At 34.8% G+C, this 22,500-nt stretch overlaps 1 protein-coding gene across 2 annotated transcripts in view; it reads left to right on the top strand.

Moving 5' to 3' along the window:
* The window catches only part of LOC122638079 (homeobox protein orthopedia-like), a 31,775-nt gene extending 13,023 nt beyond the window's left edge, over positions 1-18,752 (top strand). For both annotated transcript variants that reach the window (XM_043830732.1, XM_043830733.1), the window contains 3 exons: positions 11,287-11,464; positions 12,393-12,557; positions 18,160-18,752. In XM_043830732.1, the coding sequence (XP_043686667.1) occupies positions 11,287-11,464; positions 12,393-12,557; positions 18,160-18,539 (723 nt within the window). In that variant the 3' untranslated portion in view covers positions 18,540-18,752. The remainder of the gene's footprint in view (positions 1-11,286; positions 11,465-12,392; positions 12,558-18,159) is intronic.
* Positions 18,753-22,500: the final 3,748 nt, after the last annotated feature.

The following is a 22,500-nucleotide window of genomic DNA, read 5'->3' on the forward strand; positions in this document are numbered from 1 at the left end:
ATGAAGTATAGGATGGGTGTTCTGGAGTGAGGGCTATTAAAAAAAAGGAGCAGTATATTCGTGCCGGTAAACGAACGTTATATAATTCAGAAAACGCAAATGAAAATAAATATTTCCTTCCTCTATCCCCCTCTACCTTTTCCGTTTCCCCTAACCCATCGGTGGCGCAGGTCCGCCGCTGCATTTCCTGACCACATTGCAACGAAAAGAGAGTAGATGTAGTTACGCGTCGTTCACACACACGCAGACACACAGAAAAAGAGAGAGAAAGAGAGAAAGATTTTAACTTTATGTTAGGTGTTAGAAGTAACGTCGAAAATGTTATACATAGAGAGCGTAGAGAGAAGAAAAATACAAATATTATTTGTACGATAAATCGTCGTAGCGGGCCGTTTAAATATCGTTCGTCGCGATGAACGGCAGCCGACGGTAGGTAGTAGTAGAGGTAGCAGTAACAGTAGCACTAACAATGCAACAACGACAACGACGACGACAACGATAACAACAACAACAACATTAGCGACGTCGTCGTCATCGTCGTGTATTTGCCGAATCGGTTTTCGGGGGAGGGAAAAAAAAAAGAACGGGTGACAATGCGTTTCGCTTTGGAGAAGAGTGAGAGGAGAGGTTGGAGAAGAAGGAAGGGGTGGTAGCAACAGGATCGAAGGGGGGAAATGGGTGGGAAAAAGTGATGGTCGAAAGCAACCCCTTCTCCTTCCCCGGGGTCAATGGCTTTTTTTTCCTTCTTCTTTTTTATTATTTGTTCCTTTCTTTTTTTTTTTTTTTTGTATTTTTTCCTTCTCTCTCTCTCTCTCTCTCTCTTTTTTTTTATTTTTTTTTCTCTCGATCCCCACCGATTTTAGAACGAACGCAACGTTATTTCTTACCGTCAATCATCTCGCGAATTTTAATTTCGACGTCGCTTGCTTCAATGTTCAGCGCGCGAGTGCGAGCGCTCTTGTGTATACGTGTGTGTGTGTGTATTTCAAATAAAGCTCAATCATCGCGAATTTCGAGAAGAGATGGCCCCCGGGCGCTGAGACAAAAGCTTTTTTCAGTCGGTGCATTCATTAAAAAGCCGACGGTCTATTTCGGGATTCGCGTATCGGCACTTTACGGTTTTAATTACGCGTATTTTAATCCGCCCAGGAGACATTTTCTATTTCCGGTGCCAGTTCGCCGTTCGCGTGCTCACTACGAACGAGCTTTATTAGACTCTCCGTGCGCAGCCGATTTAAATTTAATCATAATGAAGAGTCGATTAAAATTGCAATCGTCCGCGGAATAGAACCCATAGCGCCGAGCAGTTAACGTCTGCTAACAGGCATTTAACTTAACTGCCTCAGGTAACTGCTCGTTTCTAGGCTGAAGGGTCCTTTCGATTACTACTGCTCGGAAATTTTATTGGCTAGGATCCTCTTTCGCCTCGATGCACGCGCGGCGTTCCCGCGCGGATGAGATAAAAAAGAAAAAAAAAAAAAGAAAGAAAATAAGAGAAGAGAGAGAGAGAGAGAGGAAGGGGGACTCAAAGGCCACAGTTTTCGATTTCGATTTCGATTTCGATTTCGTTTTCGATTTCGATTCGTCCTTATAACGATAGAATCTCGTATCACTGGATAGCTATATTTATTTACCTTAACTTGATCCTTTCGCACAAATTTCTCTAATTTCGCTAACGTAGATAATACTCTTACGTATTAACGTAATCTCGCGTTATATCAGACGATGTGATAATGCAACGGAATTATTCTTGGACGTTGACAAATAATACTAAAGAATATTCCCTCGTAAAACTGGGTACTACTGAACTCCCTATTTTTCCAACGAACAAACTTACATACGTACATATATATATATATATACATATGTATATGTGTACGTATATGTAGGTGTATGACGTGTCACAAAGTCGATCCCAAAACGATATATATATATATATATATCTGTTGCTAGACTTTTCGTGGAAAAATCAAAGATCGACTTTCTGTGTCAGATAGTGTCGCTAAAAGTCGCATATGCCGTTTACGAAGTCGAGGGAGGTTAAAGGGAGATTGGGGGAGGTTGGGAGAGGTAGATAGACTGGAAAAGGGCCCGTCGTCGGCGAGTAAGCAAAGTATTGCTTTCAAAGTATCCCATGGGAGTTGGTCGAATGGCTATGTCATTCCATTGTCCTATGGGAGAAACAAGTGACTGCGTCGCGAGGGTAAACGCGTTTCGTTATTGTCCCGACGGTAACGTACCGAATGCGAAGATGTTCGTTGATTTGTTCGTTTATTACATCTATCGATTAAAACAAATTTATCCTTAAGTGACTTCTTCTTTTCGCCTTATAGATCGTATAGTAACGTATAGTTCTTCGATAGTTCGTATAGTAACGTATAGTTCTTTTCTTTTCTTTTCTTTTTTTTTTTTTTTTTTGAAATAAAATTTAATTGGTTATAACGATAATATCGTAGTGGATATCTTTTTTTGTTATCGTCTTTGTCTTTGTAAAAAGTAAACAGTACGATCGTAATCTTTAATCGACAAAAAAAATTTATTTCGTATATACACCTGTGTGCGTACATGCGTGCGTAAATATTGTATGCATATTCGATCGTTGTCATTCATTATATGTGATTTTACGAATAAATGAAGATTGCAGAAAAGAGAACTGAGATCTAACGTAATTTTGGTCGTATTCGTAAAATTATCTCGAAACGATCGAAAGAAAAAGAAATTCGTCTAAACATTTAGGTTAATAAACATCTTAAGACAATTAATTACTATATCCTTTCACTAGTGCTATCAACTTGGGTTTTACCAAAAAACAAAAAAAAAGAAGAAGAAGAAAACAAAAAGATAGAAGAAAATAAAAATTCATTGACAATAATTATTACGATCGTTTTTACGTAAGATGGAACGAACGAATTCCGAGAATGTCAATCGTTCCGAAGTGAACGAAATTCGTCAAAGTTTCTAACGGATATAATATTTTTATTAACGAAGTTAATGGATTCGTATCGGTCGATAAGCATAGAAACATAGATCTATTCGATTAACTAGCATCATCTCATTTACAGGATATACTCTCTTAATTCACAATGATTATTATTATTATTATCGTCGTTAACATCACTATCGTCGTCATCACCATCATTATCATCATCATCATCATCATCATCATCATTATCATCATTATTATTATTATTATCGAAGTTGTCTCAGGACGGTGGGAAATTTTCGTACCAGTGATCGATAAACCCGACGAAATTTCAACGCGATTTACTATGGCCGAGTAACGTGGCAGTAGTTACGTACGATAGGCGGTCAGACACGAGGCTAGCACTTTATGGTTCGGCCGCATAGAGGAAACGCCTGAATTACGTTCGACCAAAACTACGCGAGACGCGCCGGTCGTTTAAATCATCGCCGTTCCTCGTTGTTTACCGAGCGCAAAACATCGATTAGCGCGTTGCCCGAATTAACAACGATCGTTCTCTGTTATATACATAAAACACGTACACGCGTACGAATAGACACGTACACGCTAACGTGAACGCATATATACGTACGTACGTATAAAATAACAACAACAACAACAAGAAGGAAGAAATACTCGTTTCGAAATCGTTCAGCGATGATAATCAAAAGTTTTGCTCCAGCGTGACATAAAAAAGATAATAAAAAAAATAAAAAGAGAAAGAGAGAGAGAGAGAGAGAGAACGACGAGAACAACAACAACAACAACAACAACAACAACAACAAGTTTCGTTGAAGAATGTGAAAAGTATTTAGTCGTGTTCTCCGTCGTCGAAAAAGCGACGAAGATTCAGCAGCGCGTCTGCTATGCAGTAGCCTATGCATTTTAAGGGAGGCCTGATTTTTAATGCCGTATAAATATGCATAGGCCATGATATTAGCTCTTACGTGTCGCCGTCCGAAAAAAAATATCACGGGCGGGGTGCGTTTTAGTGCGAGTGAGTTCTGTTCGTACCAACACGTTACAAAGAGACGTTACTATTCTCTTCCTTGTTGTTCTCTTTCGAAGTATATACGTGTATATATACACACACGCGTACACATATATACACACGAATGTGTATACGTTTGTATACATGTTGCGTGGCAGGAATATGGAGGAGCATCGCGGTAGCATTGGGGTTCTCAATGGATAAACTGTGTCGCCGCGGTGACCCCAGGGAGCATCATCTAATGCCCATTTTGTTATGACGTCTACCATCCTCTGAATAATTTCACTACCGCCAAACGTGCCGGATACTGATTATCGCAAAGCTCTCTTCTCATCCGCTTCGATTAAATTCGTTTTGCCAACGCATTTTATGTCAACCTCGAACGCTTCTTTTTTTCTTTTTGTTTTTTGTTCTGTCTCTTTGTTTCTTTGTCTTTTCTACTTCTCGTCGTCGTCCTCTTTTTACAATCGGATCTTTTTTACTTTTTTTATCTTATCTCGAAATATCGATCTACGAGATCAAGATTTGTCTTCTTTCTAAGTCGTTCGATGTTTATATTATTAACGTAATGTTATTAATTTTGAATGTGTGTGTGTGTGTGTGTGTGTGTGTGTGTGTGTGTGTGTGTGTGTGTGTGCGTAGGTGTGTGAGTACGTGTATAGGTTCTTAAAGATTTTTTACAGAGCGCAGAGTAAAGAGTTTTTTCTTCAAGTTTTTCTTTCTCCCTTTCTACGATTATTCTGATAAAATTCTATGAAACGTTTTGAAAAGTAGGTCGGTTTTGATAAATAAAATTATAAGATCTATTTTCGTGATGAAACGGTTACATCCGAAGGTAACCTATTTCTCCATCTCTTTATGTAAATAGAAATTGCGTGCTTGCGAATGAACAACGCGCCCATGAGAGAGAGAGAGAGAGAGAGAGAGAGAGAGAGAGAGAAAGTAATAGTCGTAATACGTGATCGTTCATAAATGTAAAATGAATTCGTCCGTAATATTCGGATAAAACGTACGTGAGTGGGATTTAATTAATTGCGGAAAGTAGTCGATTTCATTTCTACGGGAAAAAACTAAAAAATCAAACGAATACATATATATATATATATATATATACATATATATGTGAAATATATGTACGTACACCTACATAATTTGTTGAGCAACAAAGGTTTGTTATCTCTTGGTGGAAAGTAAATCCAGTAGGTAGTTCCATAGGCCAATTCGTGCTAATTTCACGACGGGTCTTCTAAGCCAACGATATTGCACGCGTGAAATAATAATAAAGTATAAATGGATCAAGTTTACGACGGACGGTGCATGCGAGAGTATGCGAGCGTCGTCGTATGAATTTTATCGTCGTTTTCACGACAAACACTTTACGAGATTTTCCACCGGCTTGGAAATGACCCCGGTGTCTTCTTCTTCCTTTATATTTCACGATAAATTTCATCGTGCGCCAGCCCGCGATGATATCGACATCGACGCATATAAATATACGTTTTATAAGAAAGAGAAAAGAAAAAGAAGAAGAAAAAGGCTGCGAACGATGTGAATTAAATAAGAAATAAAATAAAATTAAGAGAGAAACAAAAAGAAAGAAAAATTTTCTTTTCTCTTGATATATTGTATTACGTTTTGACGTCGCGATGCCTAAACAAGCGCGAAAGCGCGTACACACACACACACACACACACACACACACATACAACCGTAATCCTTCGACGAAAAGATTCGTTCGATTTTTAATTCAACACGGAATGTGTAAAATCCCGAGGAATTCGCTAATGGCAGGGTGAAAATCTCTGCCGCCGACGACGACGACGGAACGCAAACGTGAAACAGTAGGCGGTCTGGGTAATGCGTCTTGCAACCCTCGGACAGGAGAGCCCGAGCACCATCATCAATCAGGGCTGGTGCAGCATCCAGCGAACTTATATAGTATTTATTCTCATTAGGTCTCAAACCGAGAGAGATGGACGAGTAAATGTCACCATATAAATTCAACAGAAAATATGTCTCCTACCGATGAATTATTTGATCGAGAAAAATGATTCCTACTACCTAATGGACCAGATATTCGATTTTTAAAAAGACATAACGCGTATTCAACTAATTCCTAATGACTAATAAATCAAGATTAAATATATACACGTACACATATATTCCTTTACCTGTCAAAATACGAGATAGAGAAAAAGAGAAAGAGAAAGAGAGAGAGAGAGAGAGAATTACAGAAAGAAAAACAGACAGAGAAAGAGAATGATCATGTCTCAGTAAAAGATGGGTCGAAAAAAAGAAAGAAAGAAAGAAAAAAAGAAAAGAAGAAAAGAAGAAGAAGAAGAAGAAGAAATGACGCGAGAGTAGGTAAAGATAAAACGTAATCCCGTTCGCTTTCGACGAACGATTCGGGACATTTTCTTCTTTTCTTTTTTCTTTTTTTTTTTTTTGGCGAAAACGGAGTCGGACTATTCTTCAATGGCGCACTGAAAGCTACTTCTATATATCTTCGGGGGTCTACGGGAGATCCCGGCGCTTGCCTTGATGGCAAGCTCAATTTATATCAGCGCCTGCTGAGACCCCCTTTACGAGGTCTCGCCGTGGTAACACTCTAACCCTCACCCTCACCCTCCCCCTCCCCCTTCTCTTTCTTCTCCTACACGCCACACCGTCCTACCATCCTACTCACCAACCCCATCTTTCCACCTCACTATCGTACCCTTACCACCAGCAGAACGTTGCAGCTTGTCCTAAAGCCTCACCCTTGGCTAGGCACGAAACTCTACCCTTACTACTGGCAAAGAAGCAGAGCTTTCTTCTTCGCCATCTTCGAGACAACGCCGTTCGACTCTCTTCTCTTTTTTTCCCCCACCCTTTTTCTCTTTTTCTCTTTTTTTTCTCTCTCTTCCTTGCTTCCTTCCTTCCTTCCTTCCTTCCTTCCTTCCTTCATTCCTCGCTTTTGTTTCCCCTCTCGAAGAGAACTCGAGGGTTCTTCTTTCGAACTTAAACTAAGCCGTTCGCGATCGACGAAAGGAAATAGAAAAAGTCAACTTTGATTTCTTTTCGACCGTCTCTTTTCTTACTATCGTTCTCTCGCTCTTTCTTTCTGTCTTCCTTTTTTTTCTTCTTCTTCTTTTTCTTTTCTAAGACGAATAAATTCTTTTCATTTGCGAAATATGTGAATTATAGTCGAGTATGGAACGATATCGACGCGCGCGAGTTATAGGAATATATTGTAGGATTGATAATGTTAAATGATAATTCATTCGTCGACAAATATTATGATATGTTTGTATGTGGAATAGAAAAGAGAAAAAGACGAATATAATATATAGTGTTATGTAGAATGATAGAAAGAAAGATTTTACCGTGATATCATCGTGATATCGTTGTTTTGAAAGAGACAGCTTGTGATTGTTTCCATTGAATGGTGTTTCGCGCGACGAATAATTTTTTATTGAAGATATTAATTCCCTTTTTTTTTTGTAATTTTTTGTATTTAATCAACACGCGCGCCCACACATATACTTATACGTATGTCGACTAAATACATATATATATATATATATATATATATATATATATATATATATATCTTTTGTAAATTTAAATACACTTCAGTTTAGTTAGCAAATTTAAGTACAGTTAACTACGATATGATAATTTAAACGAATATATTTTTTTAATAAAAATTTCAAACGCGTTTTCTCTCGTGATATAGTCTTAGGTTGAGGATCGTTAACATAGAGAAAGAGAAAGAAAGAAAGAAAGAGAGAGAGAGAGAGAGAGAGACGATACTGATTACTCGAAAGCAGCACGTCCGTTTCCACCCACGCCGTGATTCCAGGTGCTTCCTGGGAACAGCTGGTAGAGCGCAGGCGCCCTGGCAAGTACGAGATGCGGTGATTGATCAATTTTTAAAAAGCAATGTTCCTAATTGACCGCTCGATCCAAGAAAGAGAGAGAGAGAGAGAGAGAGAGAAAGAAAGAATGAAAGAGAGAGAGAGAGAAAAAGAGAGAAGATAGTATTCATCATTGAAATAGGGGGTGTCCCGAGAAGTTACCTTAGTCATCGAGCGAAAGGTGTGTTCGCAGTTCTCTGTTCTTTTACCTATCCCATCTAATCTTCTATTCTTTTCACGTCCACGTGTAGAATATCCTTAATCCAAATCTTTGAATGCTGACTAATCCGATTATTCTGCATTAACTAGTCGGTTATCTTACGTTCCGACGATAAATTAAGAAATATATATATATATATATATAGAGAGAGAGAGAGAGAGAGAAAGAAAAGGAAATATGAATATTATTTAAACGATAACAAAACACGTTACTACGTATTACGTATTAAACGTAATGCAAGATTTAAATAACTCGAAACTCGAAATAAATAGAATTCTTGAATTAAATATGATACTAAATTAAACGCTTCCTTATTCTAATAATAATGATATAAACCGAATGGGAGTGTAGTGGTATAGTGATGGTTGTTCTAATTTCGTAAACGTATACCCGTCTTTTATTATTCTTAATTAGATTATTAATGAAATTATTATCAATATTTCTGAAATATATAAAAATATATATATATATATATATATATATATATATACGAGCTTATTATTCATCGGATTGTTACATATCGTTGAAAAACAGAAATAAATAAATATATAAATAAATAAATAAACAAAAACAAAACAGAACGTAACAAAACAAGACAAAATGAAAAGAAAAAAAAAGAAGGATCGAGTCGCTAATTCGGCCCGTAACTCAACGATATATTACATGTAGGTCCAGCTCTCGTCGAAAGCTCTCGTTCGCAGGCAGTTATTTCGTAACAGGAATCATTAGCGTATGGCTGCGTTAATTAGCGGAAGTTCCGTACGTACGTGCGCATCCAACGATGCAACTACATACGCCATGATTGTATAGAAGAGTATATGTACGTGATAATACGAGATATATAAACGTTTGTGTCTGACCATATATTTGTACGTATGCATATACATATATATATATATATATATATATATATATATATATCACGCCTCCCTCGTGTTTTTTTTTCCCTCACGTTGGTTGTATCACCAATGCTCACTCGGCGTGTAACGGCGAATTATCCACGGGCTTTTAGCCGTACTTCTACCGTGAAATCAGTGCAAACCACACCTACGTGTGCTACAAAGATGATGTATATCTTGTCCTTAGATCGACATTTTTTCGAGTACTTTTTCTAATAGAAATTCATTCACAAGTACGATATTAAATGAATAATAGTCAGTTAACACGAGTTCACATTGAATGTTGATTTTACCGAATATCTATTTACGTTTAATTTCTCTCTCTCTCTCTCTCTCTCTCTCTCTCTCTCTCTCTCTCTCTCTTTCTCTCTGACAACGAGTATTTGGCAAATGCACTTATCTAACAAACTTAAATTACGAATTAACGGATAACGAATCTAAAGATAATTACTGTTGTAAAATCTATTAGATTTGCGATATTGGTACAAAATATCGACGTGGAAACTTGCGGTTCGTGGCATAAGAGAGAGAGAGAGAGAGAGAGAGAGAGAGAGATAGCTAGACAGATAGATAGATAGAAGCATATATAGATAGATAGATAGATAGATAGATAGATAGATAGATAGATAAATAGATAGGGAGAGAGAGAGGGAAAACTTAATATCGTAGACTATATGACGCATAGCCCTAACATTTTGGTCCCAATGCACTTAACACTGTCTTATTCTAATGTCACGAACGTCCATTCGTATCCTTGAGACAGAAAGAGAGAGAGAGAGAGAGACGGAGAGAAAGACACGATAACTAGTTACTCTATAAGACAGATGTTACGATTCATCAATTGAGATTCTAAGACGACTCGTGTCAATCACCGTACGATTCACTATATTGGAGAAACTCGAAATTCAAGAGAAATTATGTCAAACGTCCTTGGATTCGAGGAATCCAAAAACGATCGTTTCGTGGTCGTAGCAATACCTGAAGCACGCTAGAACGTGTAAACCCCATATATCCAATTAGATTCGTATAATCCCTGCACGTTAGCAGAGAGAGGGTGTCTCTAGCTTCTGCGATCCCCCTTTCATTCTCTCTCTCTCTCTCTCTCTCTCTCTCTCTTCCTATAGCTTTCTCTCTCTCTCTCTCTCTCTCCTCTCTCTCTCTCTCTCTCTCTAGTACGTTTCGTTCGTGAGCTTGCGTCTGCGCCGTGTACTCCAACGCTAAAGTACTAATTTATGGGCACATATGAGACGACTATAGTACGCGCTACTGTGCCAGGAAAGGGACTCTAGCTTGTGCATGGAACTATAGTGGGGAGAACCATAGGAGGGTATATATCGGAGAACACAGAGGCGGGCTTTGCATGCGATATCAATAAATCAAGTCCCCGGGACCCCGGCAGCTTAGGAGGGCACTACGTGGCCAGAATCAACAGCTCATAACGTCGGCTAATAGCTACCCGCGGTGGGGTCGAAGATATTGTCCTAACGCCCAGGGACATCTTACCCAGCTCGCGTTGGATTCTCTCTCTGTCTCTCTCTCTCTCTCTCTCTCTCTCTCTCTTTCGTTTCTGTTCCCTACCCAGCTAACTCACTCGAAGAAAAATCGTCGTTGGTGCTTCGATAAAGAGAACGCGAAAAGATCGCCGGTAGTCTACTAGGTAGCGTTTGCTCTTGCGCTTCGTGCCATGAAAATATCGATTTCGAGGGGTTTCGCCCAACGTGCCTTCCCCGAGATTCTCGAATTAATACACGAATGAGCTTTTGATGAATATCTTATCCAAGTATATCTATTATACGTATATATCGATATATATGTATACGCGTGTATATGTTTCTATGCGTGCACGCGTAGTCATATATAGTTTAATTTTTAACTTCAGTAATAAAAGTATGTTTAATATTCGCGCGATAACTTCTTGGAAATTTCGTGAGAGACTGCAATTATTTTTCTAATTCACTCACTGAAAATTTTTGCACGTGCAGAGTATAATTTCTTTTACTTTCGATATCCCATATATATATATATATATATATATATATATATATATATATATATATAAACACTTCTCAATGATATTTTAATACTATATTTCCCATCGGTTCGTTTTGTTAACTATAAAATGAAGTTTCAAGAATCATATATATATATATATATATATATATATATATATATATATATATACATATATAATTTTTAACGATTAAACACGCGTAATCTGTCGAATAAAAGAAAAGAAAAAAAAAAGAAAAAAAAAAAAAAAGAAAGGAAAAGAAAAAAACGAATTGGTTTTTGACGAATGATTTCCATGCTTTCAGGTATGGTTTCAAAATCGTCGGGCAAAATGGAAGAAACGTAAGAAGACGACTAACATGTTCGGTGGTACCGGTACGTTGCTACCGTCGCACGGTTTGCCACCATTCGGGCCAATTGGTCCAGATCTATGCGGAGCTGGGATGTTTCAAGCACCAGCAGAGAGATGGGGAGTGAGTACAGGTCAGACGTCGATAATTTTCTTTCTCAGTAACCCTCTCTCTCTCTCTCTCTCTCTCTCTCTCTCTTTCTTTCTTTCTCTCTCTGTCTCTCTCTCTTTCTCTGTTTATCTATCTATCTATTTCTATCTCCATTGTTCGACTTTTTCCCATGTTTTTTCTATTTTTTTTTTTTTTCTGTACTTTTTCATTCATCATGCCTATATCGATTATATATCTAAATTATTTCGTTTTATCATATTTGTCGATCCTTTCGTAAAACCGTGTGAGAGAGAGAGAGAGAGAGAAAGAGAAAAAAAAACGAGTGATAAATAAATGGAATAAAAATTTGTCAGCCAATTAAAGGGATAATATGATTTTTCGAAAGTAGTATAGACAAGTAAATCGAAGAGACATATATCTATAATATGTAATTGGAATCGGTGATTAGAAGGAAAATTTCTAGGTGTCACTTTAACAAGCGATATAACTAATTAGCAAAAGTTCATATTAAGGAGGTAGATATGGGATGGAGTCCAGTTTAACTGGGCAAAGTCGCGACTACGACGACTACGACGGTGTTTGACTTTTAATTTAATTTCCTTCGTTCACCGACGGAAGGTAACTTCGAATTACTTAGTCTTATTACGTTGCCATGCGATATCCAACATTGGTGAAAAGAAGAAGAAGAAGAAGAAGAAGAAGAAGAAGAAGAAGAAGAAGAAGAAGAAGAAGAAGAAGAAGAAGAAGAAGAAGAATGAAATAAAAAATTAAAGAAAGAAAGAAAGAATGATCGCCAAGTTCTCCTTTCTTCTACGATCTTTAAAATTATAACATTAACTCGATATCGTATATTCGATTGAAACGAATTTGATTGGCCTAACTCCCTTTTATCTCAGATTATTACTTATTAAATAAGATTATATCTAATCATAATACCTGGTCTATTGTAGGTCTCGGCCAACTGGGACAAAGCGGTATGGGCATGGGTGGTTTCGGGCAATTAGGTCAACAAAGCCCCAGTACTCTCGGCAACTTGGGCCTCGGCAATTCTGGTCTGTCGATCAGTAGTCCTTCGCAGACCGTCTATCAAACGAGTTACGGATTAAATTCTCTCGGTAAGTTCGATCATTTAAAAAAGAAACAAAATATTGAGGAAAAAAAATATTTCATTGAGATAATGAGTAATGTATGTACGATTAAGAATATTCTATACGTAAAATAAACAACGCTGTATGACACACGATAACACTCTATCTAGGATATTTGAGTCGATCGATAAATAATGTCGGAATTTGCAATATTTTCATATATGCAAATAAAAAACAGTTTATTTTATTTACCTATATTATGTTTATTCCATATATATATACATATATATATATAAATAAACAATAATATACTATAAGATATTATTGTACCGAGTCGCGTCTATTCTCGAGTAGCTATTTTGATTAATCAATAGAATAAATTTCAATGAAAATATTAACGAACGGCGTCGTCGTTCGTTTCGACATAAAGTATTTTCAAATTCCTACATTACTTATCATTGTCAATTCTCTCTGATACAATTTGAAACGATATTCACAAATTATAGTATAAACTACTTTGGCGTTACTTTTTCGAATGTTTTTTTCTTCTTTTTCTCTTCTCTTTTCTTTCATACAAATAACACCGTGTTAACTATTAACGTAGAGTTAAAATCTCTATTACTAGGCAACGAGAGAAAGAGAAAGAAAGAGAAAGAAAGAGAGTTAACCCAAGATATATCAAAGTTAAACATGAATATTCGGTTCGTAGGCGCTTATGGTTGCTTCGATAATCGTCTTGCCAAACTTTTCGGACTGCGATCCTCTAAAAAAGACGTTGAGCAAACAGTATCAAAAAAGATCGAGAAAACGAACGAAAGAGAGAGAGAGAGAGAGAGAGAGAAAGAGAAAGAGAGAAAGAAAGAAGCGTGTCTTTGACGAAGTCGTTAAACGTTACGATGCATTATCATTCCGAAGGAGTTATGTGCCTGCACGTAAGGAATTTGAGACAGAAACATAAACTCCATCCTCCCGTCTGTTTACGCAGGCAAACTCCGAGGCTGGTCTCGCACCTAGGTGCGAGATCTTTCGCTGTTGTATATTTACCATAACATCACGATGCATCCTGTCTTAGCCAGAGTTACGCTTCTTCGGACAGAGTCTTGTGTGCGCTGTGATCTTACCTATATGTATTTATATGTATATATGAATGTATGTATGTATGTATGATGTATGATGTATGCGTGTATGTATGTTCGTCTCTGTTTCTTAAAGAGTATACGTAACTACGTAAGACTGTACGCGTATACGTATGTATATCTCTACGAAGGATCCTTTGTTTTCTCGAGACAAGTTTTCTTTTATTCTTACGAATTTTTTCGACTTCTCACTTTTTTTTTTCTTTCTTTCTTTCTTTCTTTCCTTCTTTCTTTCTTCTTTGCAAAAATGTTATTAAAAAAAAGAGAAAATATATACGTATGTGTAGAGAGTGGTCCTCGATACGACTCGAGAGAATTCATTCGCGAAAATTGTCGTACGATGTCACGTTGAAGGATCGTCGAATAGAATCAATGAAACGAAGCAAAAAATATGGACATGTATATATATATACATATAAATTGATCGAAATTTTATTTAAATCGTATTAAGAAAATCCGAAACCGTCATTCAAGCGTAACACAGTTTCACAACTCACCGAAGGGACTACTTAACAGCTAAGTCAGTCGTACGTAACACACACATACATACATATATATAACAGACACACACAAACACACATGCATATACACATACATATATACATGGTGTCAATTATCACGCATTATCGCCGTAGGAGCGAGTCCAGTGAAATAGCAAAGGAAAGAGAGAAAAGAGTTAAAGAAAATGAAGATGGAAGAAAAGAAAGAAAGAAAGAAAGAAAGAAAGAAAGAAAGAGATAGAGGGAGAGAGACAGAAAGATAGTCCGTAGGAACGTACAATTTATATCTGTATGTGTATCCATGTATATATATAATGTACGTATATATGTATGTATTCCATACATTTTTCGCGCGTGAATTCTCGTACGTGTGAACGGTCCTTAACGTCGAACGAAACGTTTTGCGTTAGAAACGCAAAACGGAATGGTAATCGTGCTCTCTTCTTCTTATTCTTATTCTTCTTCTTCGTCTTCGTTTTCTTCTTTGGCTACCACTTGCCTTTTACGCTCTTCGGTAATGCCTAGGGCAAACAGCTTTTAGAGCAACGCTATCTTTTTTCGCTTTTCAATGATAATTAACACCGAGAAAGAGAGAGAGAGAGAGAGAGAGAGAGAGAGAGAGAGAGTGAGAGAGAGAGAGAGAGAGAGAAAGAGAGAGAGTCTCGACTTGAACGAGAACGATCACCGAGTTCCACTTTGAAACTTTTGTAACCTTCATCACCTTCTCTATATCGATTCTGACTTCTGCGAAATTTTGTCGGCTCTCATTTTATTTTTCCTTAATCCTTTACAATTAATAACAATTGTTTCTCGTGTTGTGAAAAAAAAATGAAACAAAGAAATTAGGAGACAATTCGTGGTATATATATATATATATATATATATATATATATATATATATATATATTTTGTTCTTCTTCTTACAATCGACGAATATTAACCTTCACGAAAGATCTTAAGAGTCATATATATATATGTTGGTCAATCGTAACCATCACGTCGTTGTTTAGAATTGTTCGAAGAAAGAAAAAAAAAAAAAAGAAACAAAAAAGAATGTATTTTTTGAAAGAAAATTCAATACCTTCAAACGATAGAAAAATATTTTCTATTTTTTATTTTTTTATTTTTTTTATTTTTTCCCTTCTACGATAGCATCCAAGGATTAATTTTATTATCTATAAAGGAAAAAAAGAAAGAAAGAAGAAAGAAAAGGAATCAAATTAAGAAAAATAAAAAAGAAGAAAAGACGGAAATAAATAGGAAGGATTTTGCTTTCTTTTCTTTTGCAATCCCGAGTATCCCGAGTTGATCCGTTTTGATTATATTATTTTTTTTTTCTACACGAAAATATTTTATAACGTTATATCTTACAACGCGCTTTTTTTTCCTTTTCTTTTTTCGACATGAAAAGTAAAAAGAAAAGAAAAAAAAAAAAAAAAAAGAAAGAAAGAAAAAGAAGAGGAAAAAGAAAAATAAAAGAAAAAAAGAGGAAAAAAGAAAAAGCGCGATTATTATCTATCCTCATACCTTTTCGTCGAAGCTTTCGGAAAGGGGTGTAGCCTTCTACGCAAACTTCGAGTCGCCATAAAAAAGTTTCTCCCTACCGTAGTTTTCAACCTCTTCCTTAGTGGCCACCAACGGCGAGTGTTTTACGATCCGTGTTCGGTAGCACGACCCACGCACTTTGTGAATCTACCGCATTAATATCACCACCATAGAAGCCAGGGGAAAACCTTTGCGTGTGTTATGCGATAGGCGCCCTTCTAAATTGCCCTTTTCCTACCTGCCAGACCAACAATTCTATGCTTCGCGATTCGGCCAACGAATATTTGTCGTATTTTCTTTGGGTAAAAACGTTGGTCGATTTCAACTTTTATATATATATATATATATATATATATATATATATATTTTATAGAACGTTCAAACAATCCCCTTTCCATTTAAAAAACTAAGAGTAACAGTTTGCTTTTCTAATAATATATGTTAATAATTTAATAATCCATAGATACTGGCTAATAAAATATTTGATAATTCTTTTCTAAGATAAGAAATAATATTCCTATAATAAGAAACGTATATATAGATATATATGTATATGCACAATGATTTGTTGGATCGTACTTTCTAAGAAAATAATCGATAGACGAGAACGAAAGCGACAGACGTAACAAATCAACAAAACAAATAACACGACGATCTGTTGACGATCTCTAACAACGACCGACGTGAGAACCGACATCTTTTATTTATGTACGGACGATCGAACAGTACACATCCCTACGAGACGAAAAGGAAATATATTAATCGTCTTTATTAATATTACGTTATCTCCACGCCACGTTTAATGTCGTATTAAATATCTTAAATTAATCGATCGTATTCATCCAATATATTTTTTCTAACGTAACATTTTTCTTCTCTCTTTTCTTTCCTCCTTTTATTATTATTATTATTATTATTATTTTTTTTTTGTAGTTTTTTGTAGCTTAAACTGTTTTTACACGAGACTTTTCTTTTATTAAATATTAATTATTTTAAATATGCAAATTTTCTTGAAAATTTACAATTAAAATCGATTGTAAAGGGACACGTACAAAATTTACATATTGATCTAACGTCTTTCATAACTCTTTTTTTTTTTTTTCGTAGCTTAAACCATTGTCATCTTCTACCTTTTTTTTTTTTTTCTTTTTTTACAATAAACCAAGCACTTAATCAAAATATCATTGAATCCATCGAATCGGATATACCTGTCTATTTAAAATTTCTTCGAAATATAAAAGTAAAATCGCAGTTAACGATAGAAAGAAAAATATTGAGAATATGATCGATACGTAGATTCAATACCCATTTCTATATTTATATTGATAATACCTATTTATATCTATATTTTATTATACCTATTTTATCTTTCCTATTCTTATTACGTTATACCTTAATAAAAAAAAAAATACGATTAAATCCGTCGTTAACACCGTCGTTTAATTAATACATTCAGTTTATATATTCAAAGAAATATTTATACGTGTATAAAAATTATTTAAAAAAATATATATATATATATAAAGAAAACAAAAAAAATATATATATACACCTAAGAAAGAAGTTTCGAATACATACATACATACATACATACATACATACATACATATATACGATTAAATCCGTCATTAACACTGTTGTTTAATTAATATATTCAATTTATATATTCAAAGAAATATTTATACGTGTATAAAAATTATTTAAAAAATATATATATATATAAAGAAAACAAAAAAAAATATATATATACACCTAAGAAAGAAGTTTCGAATACATACATACATACATACATACATACATACATACATACGATTAAATCCGTCATTAACACTGTCGTTTAATTAATATATTCAATTTATATATTTAAAGAAATATTTATACGTGTATAAAAATTATTTAAAAAAATATATATATATATACACCTAAAAAAGAAGTTTCGAATACATACATACATACATACATACATGCATACATACATATATACGATTAAATCCGTCATTAACACTGTCATTTAATTAATATATTCAATTTATATATTCAAAGAAATATTTATACGTGTATAAAAATTATTTAAAAAATATATATATATATAAAGAAAACAAAAAAAATATATATATACACCTAAGAAAGAAGTTTCGAATACATACATACATACATACATACATACATACATACATACGATTAAATCCGTCATTAACACTGTCGTTTAATTAATATATTCAATTTATATATTCAAAGAAATATTTATACGTGTATAAAAATTATTTAAAAAAATATATATATATATACACCTAAAAAAGAAGTTTCGAATACATACATACATACATACATACATACATACATACATACATACATACAAAAAAGAGAAGAAAAAAAAAAAAAAGAAAAAAAAAATCGCAGCTGAAAAACTATAATAAACAATATATTGAAATTGTTGAAAATCGACAGGAGGCGTGCACGTGTCGGCGTCGCGAGGTTCACCACCAGGAGGATCGTCGGTTGGCGGAGGTCAAGGAGGTGGTTTGAGCTCGGCGTTAAATTGCGCGCAGGGTTCGCCAGGTTCGAGTTCAGGTGGCGGAGGAGCCGCAGCGGCAGCGGCGGCGGCTGCGGCGGCGGCAGCGGCGGCAGGAGGAGGCGGAGGTGGGGTATCCTGCGTCGGTGGCGAAGTTAATGCGGACGAAGCGTCGGGATGGAGAGGTGCTCATAGTATCGTTGCGCTGAGGCGTCGTGCTACGGACACCACGCAGCAATATAGTCCGCAACCGCATCCACCGCCATCGGGTCCTTTACAGTACGCCCATGGTATGGAATATAGCTCTGCGTACTGAAATCAACAAGCGTTCGAAGTTTCCCGCTCCGCAGCGGCCATTTTGGTTAAGAGAAGGACGGCTAACGTGACGTTCGCGCGAACAACCAAAGTGACGTTTGCGATTCTTCGACGAATGCGGTAATCTCCATGAATGTAATTAATTAATTAATTAATTAATTAATTAATTAATTAATTAGTTTGTTGATTGATCGATCGATCGATAGATCGATCGATCGATCGATCGATCGATTGATTAATTAATTCATTCATTAATTAAGCTTCCGTTTCGGTAGATACATACATAGGTAGAACATACGTCGATATTATTATAAACTCAAGAAACGAGAAAGTAGGGAAAGAAGAAAAAGATCAAGTGGAAGATTAAGAAGAATCGTTATACATGTATTTCAATACGACAAGAATTAGATATTAGATGTACGTCGATAGAAAATCTCGTCGATCGTGTAATATCTAATTAAGACGATGTTCGATCCTCGAGACTTTCGTCGTCATTGGCGATGATAAAGAGAAGGTGTTATAAAAGGGAGAAAAAAGGAGGTAGAGAGAAGAGGAGAGAAGAAGAAGAGGAAAATAAAATTTATGTATACGACGAGTTATCTTAGTATTATGGTATACGATGAGATTCGAGGAGAAGATTCATTTTCAGTAACAATAATGAACGAGAACGATCGGATCAAGCTTAGTTGCTGAGATATGTTTCGCGCTCTCTCTCTCTCTCTCTCTCTCTCTCTCTCTATATATATATATATATATATATATATATATATATATATATCTTTTTCTCTCTTTCTGTCGCGTCGTTACACGTATAATAATACTAATAATAATAATAATAATAATAATAATAATAATAATATTAATAATATTAATATTAATAATAATAATAATAATAGTAATAATAGTAATAGTAATAGTAATAATAATAATAATAATAATAAAGACATTGTAAATATTATGTTAAGGAATTGACGTGACAGCTATTATCGATATCATACTTATTCGTTTTTCATGATTATCGCGAAAGGCGCAATAAAAACGCGCTATGGATAACGTCGATGTATGTCTATGGTGTTACGGGATGACTACTACCTAAAACGAAAATCGTAAATCGTCGACCATCGAAACTCGAGAGAATTCGTCGAGTATATCTACAAGTTCTCTTCTGTTCACGGACATCAATGACGATATATCCTAAATCCACATGGACCGGTTTTATGATACGTTATTTTGTCTCTCCAACTTGTAGATACTTCTTTCTTTCTTTCTTTCTTTCTTTCTTTCTTTCTTTCTTTCTATCTTTCTTTATTTCTTCTTTTATTTCTTTCTTTCTTTTTTTTTTTTGATTTTTTTTCCTCGTTCGTCGCTCACACCTTTTGTACTTAGGCGTTATGTCATTATAACCGGCCAACCTGTTCAGTGATCGAGTCGTTTTATTTCTTCCTTTCTTTCTCTTTTTTTTTTTTTAAGACGCATGGAAATACGTCATAAATTAAGGTCGGTTTCGAAACGTTTGCGGATCTCGTCAGTAATATATCGAGACTTTGAAAAGATAGAAAGAAAGGAAGAGAGAAAAGAAGAGAGACATATAGATAGACAGACAGACAGAGAGTGAGAGAGAAAAGAGAGAAATAGACAGAGAAAGATTTGCAAAAATCAATAAAGAAGATCTCTTTAAAACTCGGAGAAACGTCGAAGACGTCGAACGAAAGAGGAATGATGAAGAAAAAGTTGGATTACGAAATGATACTGTCTGTAGTTAAAATAAACGACGAACTAAAAAAAGAAAGATCTCTCGTGGCAGGAAATTTTTCAAAATGATGTTTCTCGGTTGTCCGTCCGAGAAGGGAAATGAAACGGAAAAGAAAAGAAAACGAAGAAGAAAGAAGAGTAATAATAAAAAGAGAAAATAAGAAGAACAAGCTAAATCTCTTATCAGGAACATTATAATACTAATATTAATACTTATAATAATAATATTAACATTAATATTAACATTAATATTAACATTAATAATAATAATAATAATAATAATAATAATAATAATAATAATAATAATAATAATAACAACAATAATAATAGAACGTTAAATGATTGTCACCGAGAGACGTCACGGTCCGTAAATATATAATAAAAAAGTATACGTTTAATTAAGGTAGCACCTAATTAATAAAAGCAAGACATACATATATATACACACATACACACACACACACACACAAATACAACGTACATATACGTAGAAGGAGAAAAAATGATGTGATGTCTATCATTGTATCGACGATTAAAAAGATATACGAGTCCCTACGATCGCGACGAAAGAAGAAAAAGAAGAAGAAGAAAAAAAGAATAGCAACAACAATGATAATAACAACAACAACAACAAAAAGAAAAAATGAAAAAGAACAAAAGGAAGGAAGAAGAAGAAATGGAAAAGAAGGGAATTTACTATTAACGAGTATACTTGGACATTGTGATATTTACGAAGTCTGTCGTCGACTTCTCTCTACCAACCCCTAGTCCCTTAACACCGTCCCAGATCGTTCCCACCATCCCCTCTCCCACCCCCTCTACCTACCTCTCTGTCCCACCCACATTGTTTTCTTTTCTCACAAAGACGTGACATTTAAGCGTGAATCTTCTCTGTATATGCGAAATCCACGTGAAATCAAGCGTGAAACTATGACGACTAAAATTCTAGTTACGAATTTACGGTGTAGATTTTAGGTGATCGAAAAGAAAAAAAAAAAAAAAAAAAAAGAAAAAAAAAGAAAAAGAAAAAAAGAAAAAAAGAAGAAGAAGAAGAAAAGAAAAGAAAATGGAAAAAGAAAAAAAATTAACGATATAAAAATATATGATGGAATCTAATAAATAATAGGCAAGTTTGTCGGTGTATTATTATTAATACGAACGTATACGATTTTTAATGTACAAACTATCGCGGGAGGACAAAGAGAGGAAAAAAGGAAAAAAAGAGAAAAGAAGGAAAAAAGTAGCGAGAAGGAAGGGAAAAGAAAGGAAAAAGGAAAAGAAGAAAAAAAAAGGAAAGGAAGGGAAGGGAATAGGAAAAGGGAAAAAAAAGAAAGAAAGATAAAAATTATTATTATTATTATTATTATTATTATTATATATTATATATAATAATTATTATATATGATATATCATGTAATAATATTTATTGGATATAATAATTATTATATATAATATATCATATAGTAATATTTATTATATATAATAATTACTGTATAATAATAACAACAACAACAACAACAACAACAATAATAATAATAATAATAATAATAATAATAATAATAATAAGCTCGAGCGCGTACGTTGTTCCGTCTATGTCTTTCGATTTTTTCGTCTTGCGTTCGAGCTAAAAAGAAATTTCAACGTTTACCCTCCGATCATCCCCCCTTTGACCTACCCTCCAAAACACCAACCACCGACATCAACACCGCCACCTCTTTTATCTCAAGAGGAAATTATTAGAAATATTATTTATAATCGATTGGAAGAGATCAGATCGTCGTAATTTTCGATTATCTTTAGGGGAAAGATCTATCCGTTGTTTCTTTTTTTTTTCTTTTCTTTTCTTTTCTATTTTTTTTTTTTTTTTTTTTTTCTTCGAATTGCAATGTTAACATTTCTATGGACTACTAGTTACTTACATACATAAGTCACGAAAGAGTCGTTTAATTAGCTCGCTTGTTTATTCTATTCTATAATCTATGTGATCACGATCGCGATCGTTCGTTGATAATAAAGAAGAAGAGGCAAATAAAACGAAACGAAATGAAATGAAATCAAACGGAACGAAATGAAACGGAATAATATGAAATTTTTTAAATTACAACAAACAACGACTGATCGCAAGCGTATTACTCGATGATGCATATTACTGTTATTTGTAAATTAAACTATACGCTATTTAATTTATTTCATCGTACGTGCGTTAATCG

Source organism: Vespula pensylvanica, chromosome 2 (assembly GCF_014466175.1).
Source record: "Vespula pensylvanica isolate Volc-1 chromosome 2, ASM1446617v1, whole genome shotgun sequence".
Lineage (NCBI taxonomy): Eukaryota > Metazoa > Arthropoda > Insecta > Hymenoptera > Vespidae > Vespula > Vespula pensylvanica.